The 23,788-nt window shown below is 39.6% G+C and overlaps 1 protein-coding gene across 6 annotated transcripts in view; it reads left to right on the top strand.

The window, feature by feature from the left end:
- LOC135483284 (lachesin-like) overlaps positions 1-23,788 on the top strand; it is a 179,560-nt gene that overhangs the window by 56,474 nt on the left and 99,298 nt on the right. For 5 of the 6 annotated variants that reach the window (XM_064764024.1, XM_064764022.1, XM_064764023.1 and 2 more), the window contains exon 2: positions 9,058-9,099. The exons of the other annotated variant lie outside the window; for it this stretch is intronic. In XM_064764024.1, coding sequence (XP_064620094.1) covers positions 9,058-9,099 — 42 coding nt within the window. The remainder of the gene's footprint in view (positions 1-9,057; positions 9,100-23,788) is intronic. 6 annotated transcript variants of the gene reach the window in all.

Raw genomic sequence — 23,788 nt, 5'->3', positions numbered from 1 at the left:
AACCTAATGCTAACATAATAACTACGTTCTTTGTGTCACTTCTAACACCTTCTTTGCGTAACCTATAGTTTTAATTGAAAGTACTCATATTAGTACATCACTGTTATGAAATCGCGCACCAAACATATTGGTTTGTGCAATATCTGGTCCCCAAAGGAATGGACACGAGTCTGCTCCAAACACCTTCTTCAAAACGTAGACAATGGACTGTACGAACACTGTAGGACCGAAGCTAGGCTGAAGGCACTTTGTTTGTTTTTTTTAAATTTACAATCGAATAAGTTAAAATTTGAATTTATGATATGATAAATGTCATCGTGGGTGTACTGACTGAGTGGGATGGACATAACGGATTTTTTTCTTCAAATCGGCGCATATTTATATTGTTATTCAGAATCATTATATTGACCGTCTAAAAATCAAAGACGGTTAACCGGTAACATTGAGCATCTGTTATTTATTATTTCCATGCTATGTCAGTGTTTTTCCCTTCATATGGAGTTTCAAGTGAAAATGTTCCGGCAGTATTGTATAGCTACCATTGGCTCTGTTTATACTACCCACTTGCCTCTGTGAACATAAAACTAATGATATACGAAAAAAGTTTCATGTCAGTAATTTGTCTGGCTTTAGAAATTTCTCCAGTAGCAGTTGTACTCGATTCGCCGCATTAAGATTAAGTTTAGCGGGCTAACGGATTTAATTAAAAACCAACAGACGTACGTCAGATTCAATACACCCACTGATAAACTATAACAGGGCGAAAAAATTGACCCAAGCTGTTTCATCTTCTTGGAAGATAATACCATTAATGCGTTAGGGCCACGTTGCGTCTATGATTCCACCCACTTAGTGTCACTCGATAAGAGAGAATGGCCGCATCAAAACCCGACCACACCCTGGAAGGATAATTTTTAGCAGACATTGTGTCAGCACAAACAAAAATAAGCATCACCTCTTGTATCACACAAAATTACAGAAGAATTCAATAGCGATGAGCAAATTTGTTGTTTTAAGCCGCAGTTACTTACCCAGGTCATGTTATATGATCGATATTGGTTCATTCACACCTCCGCATGTTATATAATTGCAGCGATGCACCATGTTTTTGTTTTCTAAAAATGCCTCTAGATAATCTCAGTGTCTCTCTAATTTTTCAAAACAACTTTTGATCTTCATAGCAAGTAAGGAGAAGGTCAAATGAGCCATTGAATGAAGGGTTCATTATCATGCGCGGTTTATAATTTGATAGATGACGCGAAAAAAATGTTCGGGATTTTTAGAAATGCTCATTGTGAATGAAGTAGGTAGTGACATCTAGCATTCAGACGTATCACTTTAGTTTGGCTGCGAAACAGCGCTGACATCACCCTGGACAGCGCAGATTAAACCATCCATCTAATGCCCATCGGTGAGTTGACCACGGATACACAGATGCCAGAGCAAGGATAATCTCTGGCAAGTTGATTTTCGACCCAGTTGTTAAAGAAGCTAGTCACTACCTTGGCTTTAACATTTACTTGATGAAGTATAACAGGGTTAACTGAAGGAGTTAACGTCAAGTTAAAGTTAAAGCTTGGCCCTGAAGCGGACAGACCTGTTATCAAGGACAATACTGTACTGTGTGTCACTTGAGCAGTCCTTCCAAAATCAACCTCTACACCTGGCATCACAGTTAACCAAGAATTCGCCTTTTCCAACGGATTGATATTTGATGAGAATACCACAAAATGTGTCAATTTCTAAGTTAAGCTGACTTCACTGGAACAAAATGTGTCTAGTAATTACACACTAACATAGTGCCTCAACATGACAAAAGACAATCGGCATCATGTGTTCAAACAATGACAAGGAATGGTCTCGTTAAGACTAATGGCTGTTAGTTCTTTGTCATTTTAACGCGGACGACAGTCGCTTGGGCGTGATAGCTCACAAGATGATAATGATAACCAAGCAGGATAGGACAATGTCATCATAATCATCCAGAAGTCCATTGACATCATTTAGATTGCGTATCCATAGGTTGTTCATTTAATGTGTAGTTTTTTCCTATTCCGTGTTCATTGCGACCCCAAAACGCACTACATGCAAATTGAACCTGTTGTTTGGCTTATTCAATCTACCCATTCGTTGTACCATGGGCACTGCCAGGGAACATGCGGCAGAGACAATAGAAAGACCGCCGCAAGTCAACTAGGTCAGTGGATATGTAGCCTTAGGGCCAAAGAGCTGAGACAGAAGCATGGAGATCAAGGACCATAAGATACTGTCAGATGTCAAATAAGCTTTCTGAGGATAACCTCTCATTTTACATTGAACCCTCCTATTCATCTACCCACACACTTGCTGACTTCCCACGCTTGTTCAGCAGTATTCAGTTTGCATACACCTATCAACCTTTGACTTCAATACAAAGCTGAATCTATCACGCCTGCTGTCTCTTTTTTTTATTGATATTAACCACCTACGCACCAGGCTATGATTATTAAAGTAAGAGCAAAACAAAAACTTTTCCTGTACCATTACTGCATCCCATAAAAGGAAACATATTCTTCTAATCGAGGTACATCCTCTAAAAGTACAAAAAAATGCCATGCCCATTGGGCAAATAATGAATTTTTAATCGTTCATCCTTTGAGTATTGCATTAGTCGTGCGTATGTTTGGTCTCTACTCATTGGTAGTTTGGGGAAAAAAGAAGATAAATCTAAAATTTCATCTCCAGTTTATCAGATGTTGTTATTAAGGAGAAGCGTTTGGTTAACGGTGATACTCTCAATTACTTTGGTTTTTAACGATATAGAACCTCTTGGTCGGTGCAAATGGCTGAATTCGCACTCCAAGCCATGGTATCTCTTGATCGTCAAAGAAGGGATACTCGGTGAATATGGCTGCGCACACGGCTAGGGGGGTGGGGGGGGGAACATAACAGTACACCATTTTTCGTGATGCAGACAAGGAAGACAATAATTAGCTCTTGTGAATTGCAGCTTATTTGTCAACCGTTCAGCTAACGTTCAGAGATCTATGAATGTAAAAATTCCCAAAAACAGTTCACAACTTGCAAGTTAAACGGAAAGGAATTTGCCATGAGGCAATGCGCAATCCCCGATCAATGGCATCAATAAGATGGATGTTTTCTTCTACCTGCTTGAACACTGACCTGACTCGGCCATCCGTTTACAATTTTCACCATTCTACCTGATATCACCAGCCTTAACACGAGTTTACTGCGTAAAAACTCTTGTTTTCCATCAAATCCTGACAGGGGAGCATTTCCCTACGGTGATTAACTCCTACGATTCTACACTTACAGGCAGTATATCAGAACTAGACTGAACTTTAAAAGTGTTTTCCAATCAGTTTCAGTTGTATTCGGCTGGCGCCGGTTCCACTGTTAAAAAAACAGAGCTCATTATTACCTTTATCGTGTGACAAAACCCCCTCAGAGATACCAACTCATGTGGTTTGATTTTCACCTCAGTATTTGAGCATTAGCCTTTTTTCCTGGAGAAACACTGGAAGAAGCTTGATTCTCATGAGGTTATGTTTCAAAAGCAATGTTTGAAAAAGAACATGAAGATACTTTACATCTCTCGTTCAAGACTGCATTCTGGTTGTGACAGAGGTCTAACGTGCAACCAAACTTTCATAAAACTGGCAACGAAACTAAGGGGACACTGTATATACCTCTGTACCTGCGGGTCCATAGCATCTTTCGATTCAAATCACATGCCTCATTCTACCCTCTGCTATACCGTAGAATCAGCAAACAGCGGTAGTCATTCAGTATATATCAAGGGGAATATGTTCAACATACCGAAATCATTTTCAACTGCTTTCCTAACCTCTTCTTGTTACCCGGCTGAAACTCAGGCTAAATTGGATGCGGACCCTTAGTTTTAGTTGAGCTCTCATTACTCGATCGGATTGTCATGGCTCAATCATGGAAGGTGAAACTGGAGAAAACCTTGTCTTTTGACTGGTGGTTATCTTCAATGCCAAGAGGAGTGGCAGAAAAACCGTTCATACCAATGAAGCAAGAATGTTCTAGCTGGATTTTTTAAAGATTATGACAACATTTTTAATTTGTTCACCCCGACCACTGTAAACTCCACTGAGACATGTACAATGCAAACGTATATCAACCACTAACATGACTATGACCTATAGATAGCCAATTGAAAAGCAGAATTATTTGTATGGACACAGCTCAAACAAGATCTATGTCGATTTCAGATACCAGTCTTTGTGCTCTGCTTGCAAATGAACAGATAAATATTTGCAAATTCTACAACGCTGATTATTACCCGTGATGGTATTCATGGTCAGATTCCAAATACGCAAATACGCAAATCTCACACACCATATGCAAGCTCAGAATTGATCAAAATTTGTGAAAGCATCGATCAAGTTGTTCATTACGTGAAATATTGATGCCAATATTCAATTGGCGATCTCTATAGTTAAGCAATTTCGTCTTCGCGCTGTCATTGTCGGGATATGAATCAGTAATTTTCCGAATGTAATGTATATTGTAGAATGTGGCGTTCTGATATTTTGATAGGTTCGAAATGAGTGATTCACAACCTTTAGCCAGGGGTGTAAAAGTGCAAATTATAATAGGAATTCTACCATGAGAACAGATTCGGAACGAGCGGTAACGTGGCACACGTCAGTGTATCAGAAATATCATTAAGAATGACGTTTTAAAAGCCAACAATACGTTACACGCTTCTCTCTCGTCCTTATTCACCTCCTCCAGATACGTACCAAATTATACTTCCCTAACCTACACCAACAGAATAATGGCTTTCTTATCTGATTGCCATGATATCCAAGACCAATACAAGTGAGAAAGACCAATTACCTCTAACAGCTTTACAAGTTTCTTTTGATGGGCGACACAATAACTCGAGAATGGCGATAACTATAGAAAGCACCCTTTCTATAACTATACATGGGTTGGAGAAACGGAGAAGGCATTTTTCGTGTCAGTATCACAAACATATCTAAATTTATAATAATGATATCACAAGAGAGATGTATTAGACTAAGAATTTTACATCATAACAGTACTCTAAGAACATTATGAGAACCTCTTACAAGGAACCGCTTAGCTTTTCCATATGTCCTCGACAAATGTTAAACGAGATCCAGAGGAAGATTGCACTCCTTCAACTTCCAGGAATCGCGCTATCCTAAACGAATGAGACAATTAATCATAATGCCCCCCGAAGTCCCTAATAGTGAGATTCCTCCGCCACGCGATTCTGCCCACCTCGTGCAATCATCATCCACAAGCTCAGACAATGATGATTAGAAAGATTCGCCGCATTTGATATTAAAGCTATGAATAGCTCGATCGGTGGCATGTCTGACGTTGGGGTGACCAGCTCCAGTATACCTTGGAACACAAATGCCAGAAGATTCGTTCGGGACAGTAATCTAAAAACAGGGGGCGATATCCCTCAAATAGTACCTGAGTGGAATGTCTGGTATCTGTCTTAGAGTATACTCGTCTCGAGATTCTTATGCCATAGACGTAAAAGAGTCGAGGAAACTTTTTTCGAGTTCAGGCGCTATAGAAATTTATTCATAATTGATTGATTGATTGATTGATTGATTGATACATGCCCAAAAAAATAACGTCTTTGTTCATGCATGTCATCTCTCTTAAGGTCAGAGCACCATCAGCAGAGCCACTAAAGAATAATTTGCCAGCTCTTTGATTTATTCAATCACGCCCTCTGTTGGTCCAAAGACCTTTCAGATTTGGTCCGTCAGTTATTGCATTATGTTTCTCCGAAGGTCAGCCATGGCAGATTAGAGCTGCACTAATGTGACACAGTAATCGATGCTGAACATGGGACCCGTTATCAGCGAGAATATCTGCTGGCTATTTGGCAGACATGTTTGAAAGGACGTCTGTATAGTATCGTGTCCGTCGTCCATCAGCGATCCTTTTTATCAAGTGATGCAATAGGTACCACCGTTTGCATTTTAGGAATCTGTTAGATTTAAATAAAATGTTCATCCTATTCATGTATGTTGGATTTATGAACCTATTCTGGCGGTGGCACATGCCTTACGACCTTGGAGAATAATTTCCCCATGCAAGAACGAACGCAGAATAGAGGACAAATGTATGATTTTGATATCGATTGTGACCTTGTTTCAACCTCTAATGCATGTGATGGGAACCCACGTGGGTCAGGTGTACCACAGTAATGGATGAGCTGACAACCTAGTTTGCCTGAGTAAGCAGATAATGTTCATGTGGACTTGAATCCCTTACAAAGGCATATAGTAGCGTCACAATATATCATCCAAATGACCAGGTCTCATCATTGCCTGTCACAGCAAATGGTGGCAATATCCTGCAATATATTCCTTTTCTGGCTCACATCTCAGCCAGCCAGACCTGAATCTTAGCACGGGTCACAGGTGCCACAACAGTTAAGCTAAACTGACGATGGATTAGGCTGCGTGAAGATCGATGTGAGGACACTATGTAATATTGAAGTTAAATTGAAATGAGATCAACTCAGCATGTTGGTCACTTATATAAATTTTACCACTGAAAGTCTGCCAGACAGTACGGCCTGCTTAAAGAAGATCGTTGTAATACTGATAGGATCGATTAAAGCAAATCTAATAGCCACATTCCGGATATTCATCCATCAAATTGTCACCAGCAGAGACATTTTAAATTATCCGGGGAAAGGGTTTCTCTGATATCTCTGATATATTGACGATCTTGGCCTCTAGAACCATCTACCACAATCAGCCAGAATACAACAGGGCCAGACACGTTTTCCAGGGGAACATTTTTAACTTCTACACGGGCACGAGCACAGGCACACTGGTATTTACCATAGCCTAACTCATATCAGACTTGCATCACAACATTGGTCAGCAGCACCACAACATATCCACCAAATACAGGCTGCCTGCACGAGGACACTTTGCTGATAGATTATCCACAATCGATATATTGCCGACTGGTTCAATGAGAATAGTATGATACGTTGATAGGGACTCTGTTGTTCACACAAATTGACACAGTTAGCAAACTAGGATGTTTGCATCCGTTTTCTGGATTGACGGACACGACTAATAAAGGGTAACCCTTTTCTAGTAGGTATGTTTACACCGTTGGCTGAATTGACGGACAACACTGAGGGGGTTACACTTTTCTTGATGTTTTGCTACGTTAAAGATGTCTTGAACGTGGAGGCAACCATAGAACCGTAGTTTCAATTGAGGAAGAAGGATTTATATTCTAAGGTGCTAAATTAGATGAAATTGGTGACGGTTTCTTCGAGGTCTATAATTTTTATAACTGGGCACCCTAATCAGACAGACTACCAGTCAACCCCTTGCCAATAGTCCCATTCAATATCGTATCGCACCATTCCTAATGAACATGATGTAAGTAGAAGCTTTCAGAGAAAGTCTGAAGTTTTAGCTGCAAGTTTCAGTGAAGGGTCATAATCATTAACAGGAGCGAGTGCAATGATATTCGTGAAGTCTACTTGACTAAATGTATTGATCGTCCGTGAAAGCCATCCGTGAGTGGTGTCATGTTCGATTACCATATGTATCATGTTGTTACATGAGTAACATACTATGAGATGAAGGGGCCAGAAACCTCTAGACTAATATCATACAAATTTGTCTGAGGAGTTGATCATGCATGGTAGACACCTGCTTTGACTAGTGTACGAGAGGAGGGGAAATCTATATATCACTCCGTAAGAAACCTGTACATTCTTGGGTGATGAAGGGTGAGGAACCTCTAGACTGATGAGAGCAGCTCCGTCTGAAGGAGTTAATCAAGCACCTATAATCTTGAGAGCACCTGTTTTGATCAGTGCGGGGGAGGAAACTATGAAGGACTTATTGTTATGTGCAACTAGCAAGAAACTTTGGGAATTTATACCAGACGTTTTATTGCTGTAGACCTCTTTTCTACTCTTACGTAGACACCTGCTTTGATTACGGGCGGGGAAGGAGTGGATGACATGTTGTTTGGTACCGTCAGCTACATATTTGAGTGGCCGTTATAAGGATGATAATCTATTGGCAACATCAAACATTTTGTTCTCTTAAGTAGCGGTTCACGCATTCTGAATCTTCGTGGACACCTGCTTCAAACAGTGTGGTGGGCAAGGCAGATGAATCGCCAAATGAGGACTATTGTTTATACTTATCAATATCAATATGTAGGGAGGTTTGAGTGGCAGATATGCCTAGTTGTTGATGGCAGCATATCTGTTGGTTCAAGCACTTGTGAAATCTATATATAATTTAACTTATCTTTAGACGATTCTATTTGCAGTTGAATTGAATAAGTCAGATTCTCTGCTGGAGTGATCAATGACTACGTCAATGGCTGCGCAAAAAAGTAACACCTAGATCATCAAGTTAGTCCATGATGAAGTATCCTAAACGTACACGTATGATAGTCAAACGTAAATTTCTGCAAAGGCATTGCGTTTCAAAAGTATTTGAAGTTCGGGATGTAGGCGTAGTAGATGCATTTGATATTCAGGCGCAGGAGGTCATAGCCTCAGCAGAGTGGTCTTTTTAGTTTCTAATAGAATTGCTTTTAGTGCATGATATTGGTTACGAAAGGAAATGGTACGAATCGAATAAATAGCCTTCATTCCTTCAACACAAATATTATTATTCCGACTTCAGAGTATTTTGCTTCATATTTCTTAATGCTTTCAAGTACAGTTTTACTTTCATGCGATGTATGCCTTCTGTTCTGATGTAGTTAACAGTGTGACACTAACTATACGCTTCATTTCATAACAAGTCCCTTGTTAGCATTAATATTTTCCCCTCCCTTATTCCCATTTTAATAGGCTAATGAAAGTTTAGATGTATCCTTGCATGATTAATAAACAGTTCTCTACATTTAGAACTCACAAGTCAAATATTAACATTCCCGCCCCGCCCCCTCACATACACGCGGGCACATACACCCTCCAGAATATCCTGCATGTCTACTAGTTTCTTATGCATGGCCAATTTCTTGTTTTTTCAGCACACCATCGAAGAGGAACAAAAAATGACAGAAATGATAAAGGCATGTATCGACGGTTTTTACAACAATTTAACATTCTGCTTACAGTTTCCATCTAAATCCTATTCTGTCAAACGTTTTTGCTAGTTCTACTTTAAGCTACCGTTGCGTTTCCTGATGTCTTTCCTAAACAGTTGAAATGTACAAATAATATATTTTGGAAATAGTGTTTAGCTTAGTAGAAGAACTACGAGAATGCTAAAACTGTCATGCATTTGTATCCATTCTTCAACAATCATTCTATGTAACATGTCAAAAGTTGTCTTGTCAAGTTTAGATCCAATTGCATGCGAGGCATTAACTGAGAACCTATCATACCGCAAGTAGTGTACATATGTGAAGTATCGGTTCCTTAGCTTGACCTGGAAGGCTTTTTTAAATTTTGCTCTATGAAAGTTATGTCAATTCAGCTTAAAAGATAAAGTTTTGGCCAGTCTGGTTCGAGATCGCAGTTCCAATTTTCCATGATATTTCGGCCCGACTTAAAAAAAACCTGCCGTGTTGATGGAATATCGTGATAAATCTCTCTTAAGGATTTCACCGCCTCAGGATGAGCTGAGCTAGACACATGACCATAACCAATATGTCTGCGGTTACATCCAATTCGATAAGCCATTCATCATTTAGCATCATACCAACCAGAACCGCTGACAGCGGGATATGGGTGATACATCTTTCGCTCAATCAATAGCCACAGCCTGGCTTGCGTGTCGGATCCGATCAGCAGTGTTGCATCTCTTGTATTCGTGTCCTACACAGTATTCTGCAACACGTATTAACCTCACCATTTATTTCATTCAATCATCTCCTGTGGATTGTAAGCTTTTAATATATCAGACTCTGGGTGTTTATGCACCCGTAAAGCTCCCTGTCCAGCCTCCAATTATTGGCAACGGAATGTTGTTTATATCTCTGGTTCCAACTATGCTACCAGTCTTGTTTTGTTGTATATCTGCACTTTCTAACAGGTTGTTTTTGCCATTCCTGTTTGCATCTCATCTCCTACCACCAGAGTATAGATTTTCAGGTGACTTACTGCTAGCATATTAGCTGGCAAATACCTGCGATATTACACTTGGCCAGTTTTTCTCTGACGAATCTTTGAAACCAGACAGGCTGATATAGACATCCAATAGTCCCCTTGATTTTGGTACTCACGGTCTATGTAAGTGATCCCCACAGCCCCGCTTTTTTCAAAGAAACACGAAATCTACTTAAACCCAGTGCCGTCGATTGACCTACCAGGGATTCGAATAAATTTACTTCAGGCAGTGATAACAGCTCACTGCCACTGAACCCTATTTGATACGAAACCTGTTCATTTTGACATACCAACGAGATAGCATGTACGCCACTATCTGGAGCCTAAGTATCGATATTTGAGCGAATTGGTTCTCTGTTCCAGTTGCCTTTAGAAGATGGATAGCCGGATTAGATTAAGATACTTACGAGAAGAATTTCAATATTTGATCGAGCTTTTCCATCAGACTGTAAGCCACTTCTAAACCGCCTCATATTTCATGGCAACAACATGTGTGCTGCCTTACTTGGTATTTTGGATTAGGAGGGGAAGAGCATATTTGACCACGATAAAACTCATTATTCTCAACAACGTGAGATTACAGTTTGTTTGCTGAACGATATGATGTCTATTTGTGAGATTTTAGAGCATAGCCATTATTGGCCAGGGGAGGCACTCGTCGTATCCTTTTAGTGCTGAATAATTAGCAACGATGACATCACACACGTTTTAATGCATTTACCTCCAAAGTCAATTTAACCCAACACTTAAATGTCATTCTATATATAACATATCTATCTATCTCACAAGCATCAAAGTCTGCAGGCATTCCATTTTTTTGTTGAATTCCAATCTCTGGAAGCCTGATACTGGCAGTACAGCGATACGACATTGGTACATAGGTTTTATTTAGTATCTACTACATACATTCGTTTCTTTCTATTACTAGCGGTACACGCTCCACGATACATGCACTTTTTTTCATTCTTGTGAAGTGTCTCCGCAAACAGGACTGGTAGTGGAAATCGATGACCAAGAACCACATCAGAAGCTTGCTCCTTAATGATGGTTTTATACAAAGTACGGCTCGATGGTAAATATTGGTTGAGATCCATTGCAGTATGTAAAAATACGATATTTTTCTAATGAAACGGGACTGGTTCATGTTTATTAGACAGTTTTCGTTTTAGCTGGGACTGCAGCGATTAATGATGTACTTGTACTCAATGAAATTGCTCGTTGCATGAAGCGTGTTACCAAGTTTAAGAGCATGCTTCTCCTTCAGATATGAGATATTCAATCACTCGTCTAGATTCTGAACATGTCATTACCCGACGTGTGATCTTACCAGTACTACGTGTTGGGTGTGGGTACGGCATTTCAGTGAGAGATACAAGATTATTAGCACGAAACTGGAACTGAATCTTGATGACCTGGACATAAGCACACTACAATGTGACAGCTTGTCGCTCAGATTATGTTTTAAAATGCCAGGGATGATATAACAGCAGAAAGACGTACGGGCCGATTTCAACTCTCAGAAAGGGCAACCAGCTGCGATGGTCCCAATCGACCACGGAGAGAAGACACAGACTAAAGGCATATTCAGTCATATTCAACACAACACTCAGCATCCCACATATTGGGTATCCGATTGAAAGATTAACACTTGATCTGAAAACGAAGGGCCTAAAGATATTCTTTGGAGTAACCAGATTGGCCAACCTGGAATGCAATGGAAACGAGATAACGTTCTTGGTATGTCAATGAATGCAGTCTAGAGATATGCCATGTCTAATTAATCAATACTGAAAGCACTAATGTAAGATTATGGTTCATCTCTAAAATCAGACAATTCCAATATCTTTGATGTTAGATTTAGCAATAGATTTCAAATAGAAGAAGGATCGTCTTATTTTTGATGTCTTAATTCTGCTGAAATGAGAGAATTGTTACAGTAACCATGGCGATGGATTTTGTTTGCTTTCCGGAATCAATGTGTCGGTTTACCGAATTTAATGGGACTGGAAAATGGTTTATCCAAAGTAAAGGGTTGATACGTCTGGGATACTTATGTTTTGGCTAAAGTTATAGTTATATCATAATGTAGAAGCTACGACTGATACATTGACACCATGATTATATCCTCAGATCACGCATTCATGACTTTTCTTGGCTCACACAAGTAGTCCAAAAGGTTTCCTATTTACGATTTCATAAAGTGAATATGGACTGTTTTGCCAAACTTTTAATAGGCTAGATACATAATGTTTCAGCTGAGTTCTGTTACTTCGTCCGACCTTACCAGACACATTTGTCAACTGAAAAAGCTTGCTGTCAGGAAAACTAATAATTAGACTGTCATCTATGTTTTTATCATTATTATATAATGGTTTGACGAATTGATATGCACTGCCATTATATTTACTGTATCATTTGAGTCGATGTTGACATTGTTCCTGTTAATTATACTGTGGTGATAGACTAAAGGAAAAATATCATCTGCCTCAGCTCTGCTGCGCTACTATTTATTTTGTTAATTATATAATTCGTATGTGAAACAATTTGTTACTAATTGATTACACCTGATTTATGATTTAATTATCATTACAAAAAGCCAGCGCTGCATTGGAGCTACTAGTATATTAGATATTACCTGACCCATGGCCATTAATGAAATGTTTAACTCGTGTTGTGGTAGAGACCTGACTAATTAATAAGGCAGGCAGCATTTTCCGTGATGAATGGTCTGCATGTTATTGATAGCGTAATGATCTTGGATTTAAGGCAATGAATCTCAATCGAAGGACAGGTTTAATGTATTGGGGTGAAACATACAATTAACTCTTTCTGTTTGGCTGGTTATAATAGACATATGGTTAATTTGGATGTGAATAGCGTTATTGGGAGAAGGGAAGTGAAAGATCTTGTTAAATGTACTCTTGCATGAGAATTATTACTAAGGTTATGGTATAAGGGCTTGATCTCGTGTAATAAGATAACTCACAACACATTTTTTTGGTTTGGACTGATATGAATCTTTATTTTTACCTATCTACATGGATTACAGAGTTATAAAAGCTACCGAGGGCTGAAGCAATGCATTAACCGCTGTGTTACTTTCTGTGTTTAAGATTACTTGAGTCTCATCAAATACTAAGGAAATTATACAGATGATTGACCAACAGCGTCAATGGCAATAGTGGCTTGAATAGAAGGCCTAAATATCATCCCATTGCGGGCTTAGAAATATGCACTATGTAAAGATCTGGCTGGACGTTAGAAGTGAGAAACTTGAGTATTTAGTCCAATGATGACCGTTAACCACTTCCAGGTAGCCGCGAGTAGAACTATCATTGAGAAAATGTAAAATGAAAATGAGTACAAGTGTGCTGTCCTAGTGCGTGGTATATACACTGGGCAGTTACACATGCAGGCGAACACTATGAACGCCAGGCGAGAAGTGATTTTATTTTGTTCACAATAATTAGTCAGTCCACCAGTCGATCATGCACGGTCAGATTACACGGCCCAAATCATAACGAGACAAATTACCATTACAGCACTGTACACAAAACATTTCGTTAATTGTTGACTTCAATTTAAACAATTATGGCCGCCAACCTTTGTCATCGAGTAGATGACTTAGGCATGGTATTGTCATGAAAGACCAGGTCACAGCTGGCTGATTACAAACATTCGAATGTTATCCGGGGTGGTAGTCTAGACATACTAAAATGTTTAATGGTAAAGCAGTTGGGTACACTTAAACTACAGAGTTATCACTGAAAGAAAAATCATAACAAGCCAATGCTACCACTCTACCGCTACCAATGCTATAATTATCGGAATAGAATGCTTCAGCCCCAGCCTATATCAACACTGACTTGCGTTCCTCTTACATGCCACTTAGTCAGACGACACCAACAGAATTCTCGACATCGTTATTGACTGATCTCTATATGTAGCCAAGTTTAATGGTAATACAGGCACTACCAAGATATATCAGAACCTTGTGTACAGTGGCACTGATCACGTAAGCTAAAGGCTAATCCGGGTTAGCAGGTGTTCTGGTTGATGGTGACAAGTATATATATAGCCAGACATAGCGACACTCTCATTAAGGTACCTATCATGTTAACAACATGTCACCTCAGGAAAGGACGATGACCTGACATGATAATACTGCTGTCACCTCATGGAGAGACGACTTTGTGAGCAAATGCTTGAGGGTGATGATCGTGCTACCTCGACGATTCTACACAGAACAACCAGTTTCAGCTGAACAAAGCAGATGGAAGATTTTAATTTGACATTGGTGCATTAACAGCTAATATCAGCTTGAGGCACAGAGTCGGAGCCGCTGATAACCCTCGAAAAGAAGTGAAATGTTTGACATTGTAATCAATTGCTATCGGACCGTTGTAGCGTTTAAGAGTGTGCTGATATACGTCACGGAACAGTCAAAGCTGCAATCAGACTGTTCCACTATTGTGTCTCAACACACTAGTAGCTTGTAACCAGTTGCTATCATACTGCGCCACAGTGTCAGAGTGCGCGGACTGATAGCCCTCACAAAGCAGTCAAAGAAAGCTCGTCTGACTTTGACTGTATTTAATGACTTCGTGCGATACATGTGGCACACTACCATCAGTACACAAGCTAGCAGACTAGCATTAGATCACTGATGATAGCCAGCAAAATGAGCTATACATTAGGTTTAAGTCATAGAAATAGTGGCTATGACAGCAATATCGGAGTGTGTTATTATTCCATCACATTCGATCAATTGCCTGTTCAATGGGATCAAGATGCCTCTGGCTAGCCAGTCACCACCACCAAGTATTACAATACATACAGCCATGGCATGTTGACGGACAATGTCCTAGCTAGGGAATTGGACAGGCAATCGCGAGACACTGTACTGAAGAATCATGACACTATTTGGTCAGATGGCCGTGAGGGTAATGGCGAAATGCTGGCTATCAGTACCAAGCTTTCAGTAGCTCTCGTAAGGCCAATTTGCATTGTTCCACCAGCTCTTTGGTCTATCTTATTCCTACATGTAGATTATGGCTGCTTTTATCCCTGGTGGATAAGAACCTTTTGCCTACAAGATACGTCAAAGCTTTTAACAGGAATGAGGGAACTAAAGGATGCTCGCCGGAATAACATCATCGGGAGTAACGTTCAGGCGCTACTTAATATCCAAAGATCAAACATATATATTTGACAAGCATCTTTATACTATCTTCAGTTAACTAACGACACTGATATACAACTTATCGGCGGAATTCCTGGCACTAGTAGCTGTCTAGCCTTGAGACAAGCACACGGACCCCATAGCTTCTCTAGCAGTTTTCTCTCCTTTCTCAGCTTTGAACAGATAAATTTAAGACCAACATGGCAACACGACATTCTAGTATGTCTTTTTACCCTGGGCATGCTTTGTAAGCATTGTTTGATCTACGTAACATCATGGGATTCAGATCCGCGGCATTGCCCCTCCCTTACCCGTTTAGCACTACCACCACGAATACAACTGTTGAGATAAACGGGTCGCATTGATGTGGGCCAATTATTCCAATGATGGTTATCATTGAGATGATCAGTGTGCTCCTCCTATTGATTATTCGACTGTTGCTCTCTCATCACATTCATCTAATGATTCCATGGCTATCTGGCTACCGTTACTGCAGGAGACAGTGCACAGATGAGACCTGATGAGTGCACCCAATCCCAACCATGTCCGATTGTTTCATGTGCTGCTAACCATATACCTTAGCTTGGTACAGAAGTAGGGGACAGCCTGCTGAGCTCATGTCCAATCAAAAAATTCCAAATTCCACTCTCTTATATACAGTATAATCAAGACAGGCTCCATATCTGACCAATCTCGGCAAATATAAAGCAATTTCGAGCATCCAAAGCAGGTCCAATGCATCAATGCCTATAATCGTTATCATGGTAAACGGACAGAAGCTTCCAGTTCAAGTATGCTGATGCTGTTTGTGTCCTTACATAAGCAATAAAATCATGTGTAGAGCAGCATCTAACTGAGATCCAATGCTTGATCTCAGTAACTTTGTAGTACTTAAAAAATGACCTTGTCACGACGTATTCCTCTTATTGACATTGCAATCCTATTTGAGTGAAAGTACTGCCGCTATCTTATGACAATGCTGTGATTGGATAAACCAAAAATAGCCCTTCTTTGTGCGGGTACATCAATCAGTCAAGACACTGTAGAAAAATACGATTGCTGTGCAAGGCCACAAGTGTGTTCTTCCCATAGCGCACTTCAAACCGATATCTTGATTGAACATTCATACACCGCATTCGGGAAGCCTCAGCACTATCTGACTATACCAGTTCACTGCTGCTGAGGAAAAAAAAGTACAAAATGTATTGCCACACTCTCACTTGTCTCTTCTAGCTTTTCAGCACTGTCACACTTGAAAATACTAGTCACTCCGTATTCCATTCATTGATTTTTTTCCACAATTTAGACTACAGTCTGCTGTCAGGCTTGTGGAAAAAGAATGACCTCAAATGAACAAACCCATCCATTGATTTTACGCAATAAGGATTCAGTGGGATTTGGCATTGGATGGAGAGACAAGTGATATGATTTCGGGCTGGTTATTTCGACAGTTCTTACATGTTCTACAGGGTGTATCTAAAGAAAAGATATTGCTTGTCTTTGTCGCAATTATAACAAAGCGATTGGGGTTCTTTCATTTTTAATTTTACAGGTTGTACATAATAGTTTTTTGTCGCTATCAATGAGAGTTTTGATTAGATTTTATAAGGGATTAATTGCTAACAGGTTTTTCTTTTCTGGTAAAATCCGATGAAAAAGTACTTCAATACGCTATTTCAATCAATTCTTTGCTGCCTTACACTCGCGCCGTGATATCACCGTCCAGAATCTTCAAATACAGGATTTTATTATTTGATGCGACAATAACCTGAATTGCCTCCATGCAACAGTTGTGAGATTTTTAAAAAACCTGCACAAAAAACACAAATGTTTTCATAAGGACACTCTAAATAATCAGCTTTCTTAGTTTTCGTCACATGAGCATTAATGTAGCATTTGTCCTTTTGAACATGTTCTGTTGTGGGAATCGAAACAGACATGACCATTATCTCCTCGCCTCTCAAGTAAATTTAATTTCTGTATCAATGAAAAGCAGTGCACGAGGATAAAGTGATATATTCAGCAGGCACATTTTGAAAAAAAACAATCTCTTTTTTAAGCATCGAGTTTAATGGAAGTGGTTGTTCATTGTGATCCACTGCTGTTATCGCAAAGGCCAAAGACACTGACATTATTGATGTTTTTATCAGTTCAAGCAGTTATTTTATGTTACCAGTAATATCCATCATAACCAAGGTTAAAAGAGACCTCTGAATAACAAAAAAGCACCACATCATATGGTATCATCAGAAAGCACGTCTCTTTTACAAACTTCTGTGGAGGGTTCAAGGACAAATATGTTTATATCCAATGCTACAACCCAATAGTTAGTATGTGGATCTAGCGAACAAAAAAAACAAACCACACAGCCTCCCCATTTTAAGGTCGACAATGATTTAAATGACATATTGATATTGCACCCCAATGCTAAGTAATTCGACTACACAATATGCGCGTCGATATGTATAGCTATCTTGATATATGTGCACTCATTACCCTTCTAGCACTCAGTATGACTCCCCACCCCATGGTAAGCTGGGTTATGTTCCAAGCCAATGATGCATCTCAGCTAGAGATGTCACTGCACTTGTGTGCAGATGGGTCGATAATGTGAAAATTTGTAGGGCTATCGAGTGGCCACAAATATACCGTAATTTAACACCAGGCTCATTATTCATACTAGTCATGTTTGAAAGATGTATTAAGATCATCATTTCAAACATCGTTTTGTCGCTTGTACTAGTCTGTTTTCTAAAGCTAGCCTTGCCCACATGATTGAACACGTACATGGCGTTTTTATAATGCAAAGAGTTATATATCAATAACGAATCTTTCGCAATTTAGCCTGCTGTCATTAGGAAGACAGTCCTCCTAACTTTAAATAGCGACATTGATCCAGCAATTAGATAAGGCCTCACCATCGATTCATTGTTCAGACGATAGAATCACTATCGATTTTTATGATATTGTAATGGGAATGTTATACAGACACATCACAACCTTGAACGCAATCATGCTACCCCCGGGAGTCAAATATATAAGGGTGATGCTTTTCACAGGCCATCCCAAGGGTTTCGTTATGAACATTCCATATTAGCAGATGATATTTTCACGCATATTGGTGCACTTTATAAGACTTACAGTTGCAGCAAAGTGACATTCCCGGCTACAATAATGCTCCAGACATTTATACTGACAAAACAGTTCAGTTAATGAGAGCTTTTGGTGATCCTAATATCTATATCATTTGTGTCAGAAGAGATACGGGTTAGTTACTTGACTAGTAATATCGGATAATAACCTACTCGATGTTAACGTTTTCATCCAAGGTTATTACAGAAAGGGAAATCAGACTAAATGAATTAGAATTTCCAATGTTTCACATTACCACAGCAAATTAACGTTCCTTTCCCAACAGTTGCATTCGGTTGAACATGAAACCCTTAACTCTGATTGCTCTGTCGGATATTAGATCGGCAGGATTCCAATGAGATAATTGAAATGAAACGTGCAGCACGTGCCATTTCTCAGCGCAGCTTAAAGATGCTACACAATCCATACTACTTTTATTTGATATTGAAATTCTTGACATCTGACTCGAATTATGAGACTTTTTCATCGAGTTAAGATTCTCATTCGAGTTGTCATGATGAAGGTTTAATAAAGCGTGTGGGTTAGGAGTTGCTCTACAAAATCTTTTTTAGGTATTGCTTTAAATTTAGCAATTGCATTAGCGTTCTTAATGTCGTCAAGCCAGTTTCTCTTTCAACATAAAGTGGCACTGAATCGAAGAAATAGTACTCAAAATACCACCAAATTAGTTGCAATTTGCATGCAACTTCCTTGGCAGCCTTGCACCAATTCTTTTATCAGACTAATTTTGGTAACGCATCCGACAATTTCAGAAATGAACAAGGTGCTTTTTCTGCAGTTTCTTGTCTGATTGGGTATCCACTCAAAGCAGGGCTGTTTTGTGGTACACACAGTCATAGCATTGTTATGATAGAAGATAGCGGCTAGAACTACTCGCATAGGATTGCAATGTCAATATCAGAAATACGGTCGTGTCAAGTCTACATAAGACTACAAAGCAATTTACCACAAGTAAAAAATCAACTCGTTTAAATTTGCTCCATCAGCCAACCGTTAAAAGGTCACGAGGCTACAAGCATGACAGGAACAGTTTTATCGCTAGTGTTACAAGTATAGCTCACTGTGGGAGAGCATTGATCCACAGCATGCGTTGGGCTGCCTCAGCCTAATTGGATCATGGTGTTTTTTCAACTGTCTTCACAGCTAGTTGGTTCCACAAAGCGATAAACACTGGAATTGGAGTAGAAATGTCTTTGATAAGGGCGATAGAAACACAAATGACGATGGTATTATGGGGTTGGAAAGCTACTGCTACAATTTATATTCCGGGTGAGGATGGAAAGCTGTACGGAGACAGTGAATAGTGATATCGACAACGGTGGAGTTTATCGACCTAATACACTTAGTCTCCAATATATGCATGACAAGATAGATACATCTTTTGTCAAAATAACGACGAATTTACTTCGATTTTGCGTTGATCAGTTGCCAACATGGTAAGGGGAAGGCTAGAATTTTATGCATCATTACGTGGGCTTACATTACATTTTATTACCACAGTGTCAAGCATATTTAATGTATGTCTGTAACCTACTCTGTCTTAACAGTCCCTGGTAATTTTTCCAATCCACTGCTCTCAAAAGAGTCCCCTCCATCATGTAAACTCGATATAGAGGCATGTTCGAGTAATCACATCGTGGGGACCCTCTGGGCATAATTAGGCTGAAATCGAATAGCAACCTGGTAGACTGAATGAACATACATTTGCCACAGTTGGCCGTTTGGTCACGGAGCAAGATCTTCATACATATGTAGGCGAATTCTATTTGATTGCTATGGTAACCTTCTTGAGATTAACAGGCGAAACTGGACCATTCCCAAATGATTTGGCCAATTTTGGCAATTGCATCGTTTACACGGAGTTGGTTAGATGGTGCCAACACAACTTCAATGGAAATCCTCTGTGTGAAAAAAAGACGCGTATTAGTATGACTGTTTGGATTACCAAAGAGGGCAGCAGTGTTCTGCTATTTAACCAGTTATGTGCAACAGAACAGAACAACTAATAGACATATTCTGTCAAGGTTATGATCACTCTTATCATCATCACAGAAACTCCCTCCTTGTATATATTTCGACATTAGCGCTCAAGGAGACTTTCCATTCCATTGAGGTGAGGTGCCATTCTCTAAGACATTCGAATAATTGCACGAGGTGCTTTGCACAAGAACAAAGATATCCTCAATGCTAATCTTGATGACCTTGGTACGCCCTTGACGTGGCGCTCGTGACCAGCATCAACTACCAGGACATTGCGGAATTCTTTCAATAACACTTCCACCGTGTCATGGCCAGTCTTTCCATCAGAAACATTTGATATCACGCAACCCTGTTTACCACCCACAAGTGACCCTCATTTGCATTCAAAGCTTTTCTCGACCAAGATCAAACTGGTCACTCGGTACTAGTATCAATCGACAAGGAAATTGAATCAACCATGATCTCTGGGGGCACACATTTACCAGAGAGGACTGAGCAGCAGCGTAGATAATGTGGCTCCATCATCAGGCTAATGCTTTCCTGGTAAACGCTACTGAAACAATTATCCTGAACTGAGCGTGTTGTTTCGCGACAGAACAATACTTGTCGAGGACAAATAACTGCTACAAAGCCGCTTTAAACATTACGTCAAGCAATCTCACTAACACCTGATGGATAACGAAATATAATGTCACTGACAGTATTTTCGCAAGTCGGTGATACATTATTAGTTCTTTTAAGTTACCGTATACCATCTTACCATCATGACTCTTACTAAGGGTGAACTTGAGTCTTTGCTATCAAGGGAATTGCATCAATCAATGGGGGTAATTGAATTTACGCAGCTCTGTGATCAGAACATGAGGTGACAGTTTAAAGTGTTAAGCAATGATCTTGAGGGCATAGCAGAAGTCAGGTGTAGGAGCATGTCAAAACTACGATCGTCAAGTGGTTGCGGGACGGCTCGTTTGAAATAACTACTTTCTCATGACTGTGCCCTGGACCGGGTAGTCTAAGTGTGATTGCACATTTCCATTTCCAATACATGTAGTTACTCAGAGTAGAAAAGGTTTTGGCAGCAGAACACACTTATCAGCAACCTGTATGAGTACAGCAACCAGAATACCAATAGCCCAAATTGCCTGGTGTCTCCATTATGACTATTGTTGTCAACGGATGAGAGCTTATTCCCTGGAAGCATACCAATTGCTGAAATAGGTTCTACTCATCAGCTAGATGACCATATACTCGCTGCATAAGAGATCGACAACTAGGCAGCTTCAAGCTTGGGTATGGAGACCACAAATCTGTTTAACAACGAGGAATATTGAAATGCTTGTGTATGGAGCCCTTAGCCCCTGGCAACGGACCACATCAAAAGTGATGGTAAGATATGCTCAACGGAGTTGCACTTGAAACGACAATGACATCATTAGAATAATTTGTCGGCGTCTGTTCTTGGCCATAGAAACCAAGGGAATGTCAATATCCAATCATGTTTCATATCTTGTTATGTTGCAGCGAAGTACCGTATCTTGAAGTTGGACTTGATCACAATCATTATTCGAATTGTCAATAATCAGGAGGGTGGGTGTTCCGGACTATCATTAATTGTTATCAGATTAATTAATCACTGCACATTGAGGTTGGTGTAGGCAACTGCTAATAGCTTTTTAGTCAGCTTACTTCAAAGCAAAAGAAAATTACGAAAGAACTTTCGTTACCATTTGCTATACTACCCTTTTTTATATTCTACTTATCTTCACTGTGTCCGCCTCTGCAATCGAGAGAAGGAAATGCTCTCCCAAGCCAGAGAAATTGGTGGGTTCTTAATGGCAGTGTTTTCAGTTGGCTGGCTAAGTTAATTGTAGAAACAAAACGCACCATGCTAATGAAGTCAATTTGATGGATTGATGAAGAATACGGTATATTTTTGGAGGCCAAGGTTCCGATGGGTATTCCTGCTTGAGGTGCAGTATTCGGCTCGGTTCACCGTTTTTATGTCACTGCTGTCTCCAGTTGGTTCTCATTGAAATCTAAGAATACTGAAACTCACTAAATCAGTTGCAATTGGTTTCAATCTATTGCAGTATCAAACATTTTCTGAAATAAGAGTCAATAATTTTCCAACTGTTTCACAATCTAATATACGAGGAATAGGTTGTGTCTTGTCCAAAAGAGATATCCTGCGCGCCTATCATTTGAAATTCAACTGATTATGGTACTCTGTCTCTTCAGCAGTACACGTCGAGATCGCATTAATGGTTTTTCCAGACAGAGAATATGAGGAAACGATTGCTAAACCCACACAACTCCTCAAAGGAAAAAAATACATTAAAAATGTGATATAGCACCTTCCTCCAGAATGTCAAAGAGGAAGCTTTTTCCTTCTAGATATATTGACAAGAGAAGCATGAGTACCGGTAGCAGCTGCCTTCATACCACAGAACGTCACATCTGACCTTTTGTGCTCAGTTGAGCCATTGTGTGCTTTTATGATCCTTCCATAGGCCTCGACTGGTAAAATGGTCATGACGGTATCATATACTGAGGGAAGTAATTGGAGAAACATTATCTTCCTACGTCAATGTATTTTTGAGTCAATCCAATCCAGTGCCGAACTATATATGTGGTTCTCTTTGTAACGCCTACAGGTGCTGTGAAAAGAAATTGTTGCAACAAGGCAGGGCTTTGGGGACGTCCATGAGGTAGCTTTCTTACAATAATCTTTAACGTGTAGCATTCGCTGTGACTCGGTATTAGTTAGAAAGAAATTGTTTCCCCTTCTTGAAGGTGGTAAATATTGTTTCATTAGTTATTTTTTTCACAATATCTGAAAACAATGAAACAAACTATACCAGAGGACAGTTTCAAACATACACAATACACACCATATCTTCTATTATCATCTATTTTAATATCATCAGTCTGACCCATGTCTTCAGGGTATATCAATTGTTTAAATCGATGTGGAGAAAGGAAGTTCAACATCATGTTCTGATTTGCCAGAATGTTAATGCCTTTTACCTTCTTAAACAGTGTGCTGCTGCAGGGTGGTTCCAATCCAGCCGTTCTTCTGCGATTCCCAATTCAAAGGCTTTCTGACATTTACATTCATGATTTTGTACATTTGAAGAATTACACAATTGAAACAGAAGTAAATCGATGATAAATATCAGTTTGCATCATGGAAGACTTGTAGTTTGTCCCAGAATATCTCGAACTAAATTTATAAAGAAAACTTGTTTTTGAGACATTCCAGATATACCTTGAATTTCTCTTGTGTGCCTGCATGTTGCCATTCTTGTATCAAAACAAACCGAACTCCTTAGACG

The sequence above is a fragment of the Lineus longissimus genome, chromosome 2, assembly GCF_910592395.1.
Source record: "Lineus longissimus chromosome 2, tnLinLong1.2, whole genome shotgun sequence".
NCBI classification, from domain to species: Eukaryota; Metazoa; Nemertea; class Pilidiophora; order Heteronemertea; family Lineidae; genus Lineus; species Lineus longissimus.
This window is presented reverse-complemented; position numbering and strand designations above follow the sequence as displayed.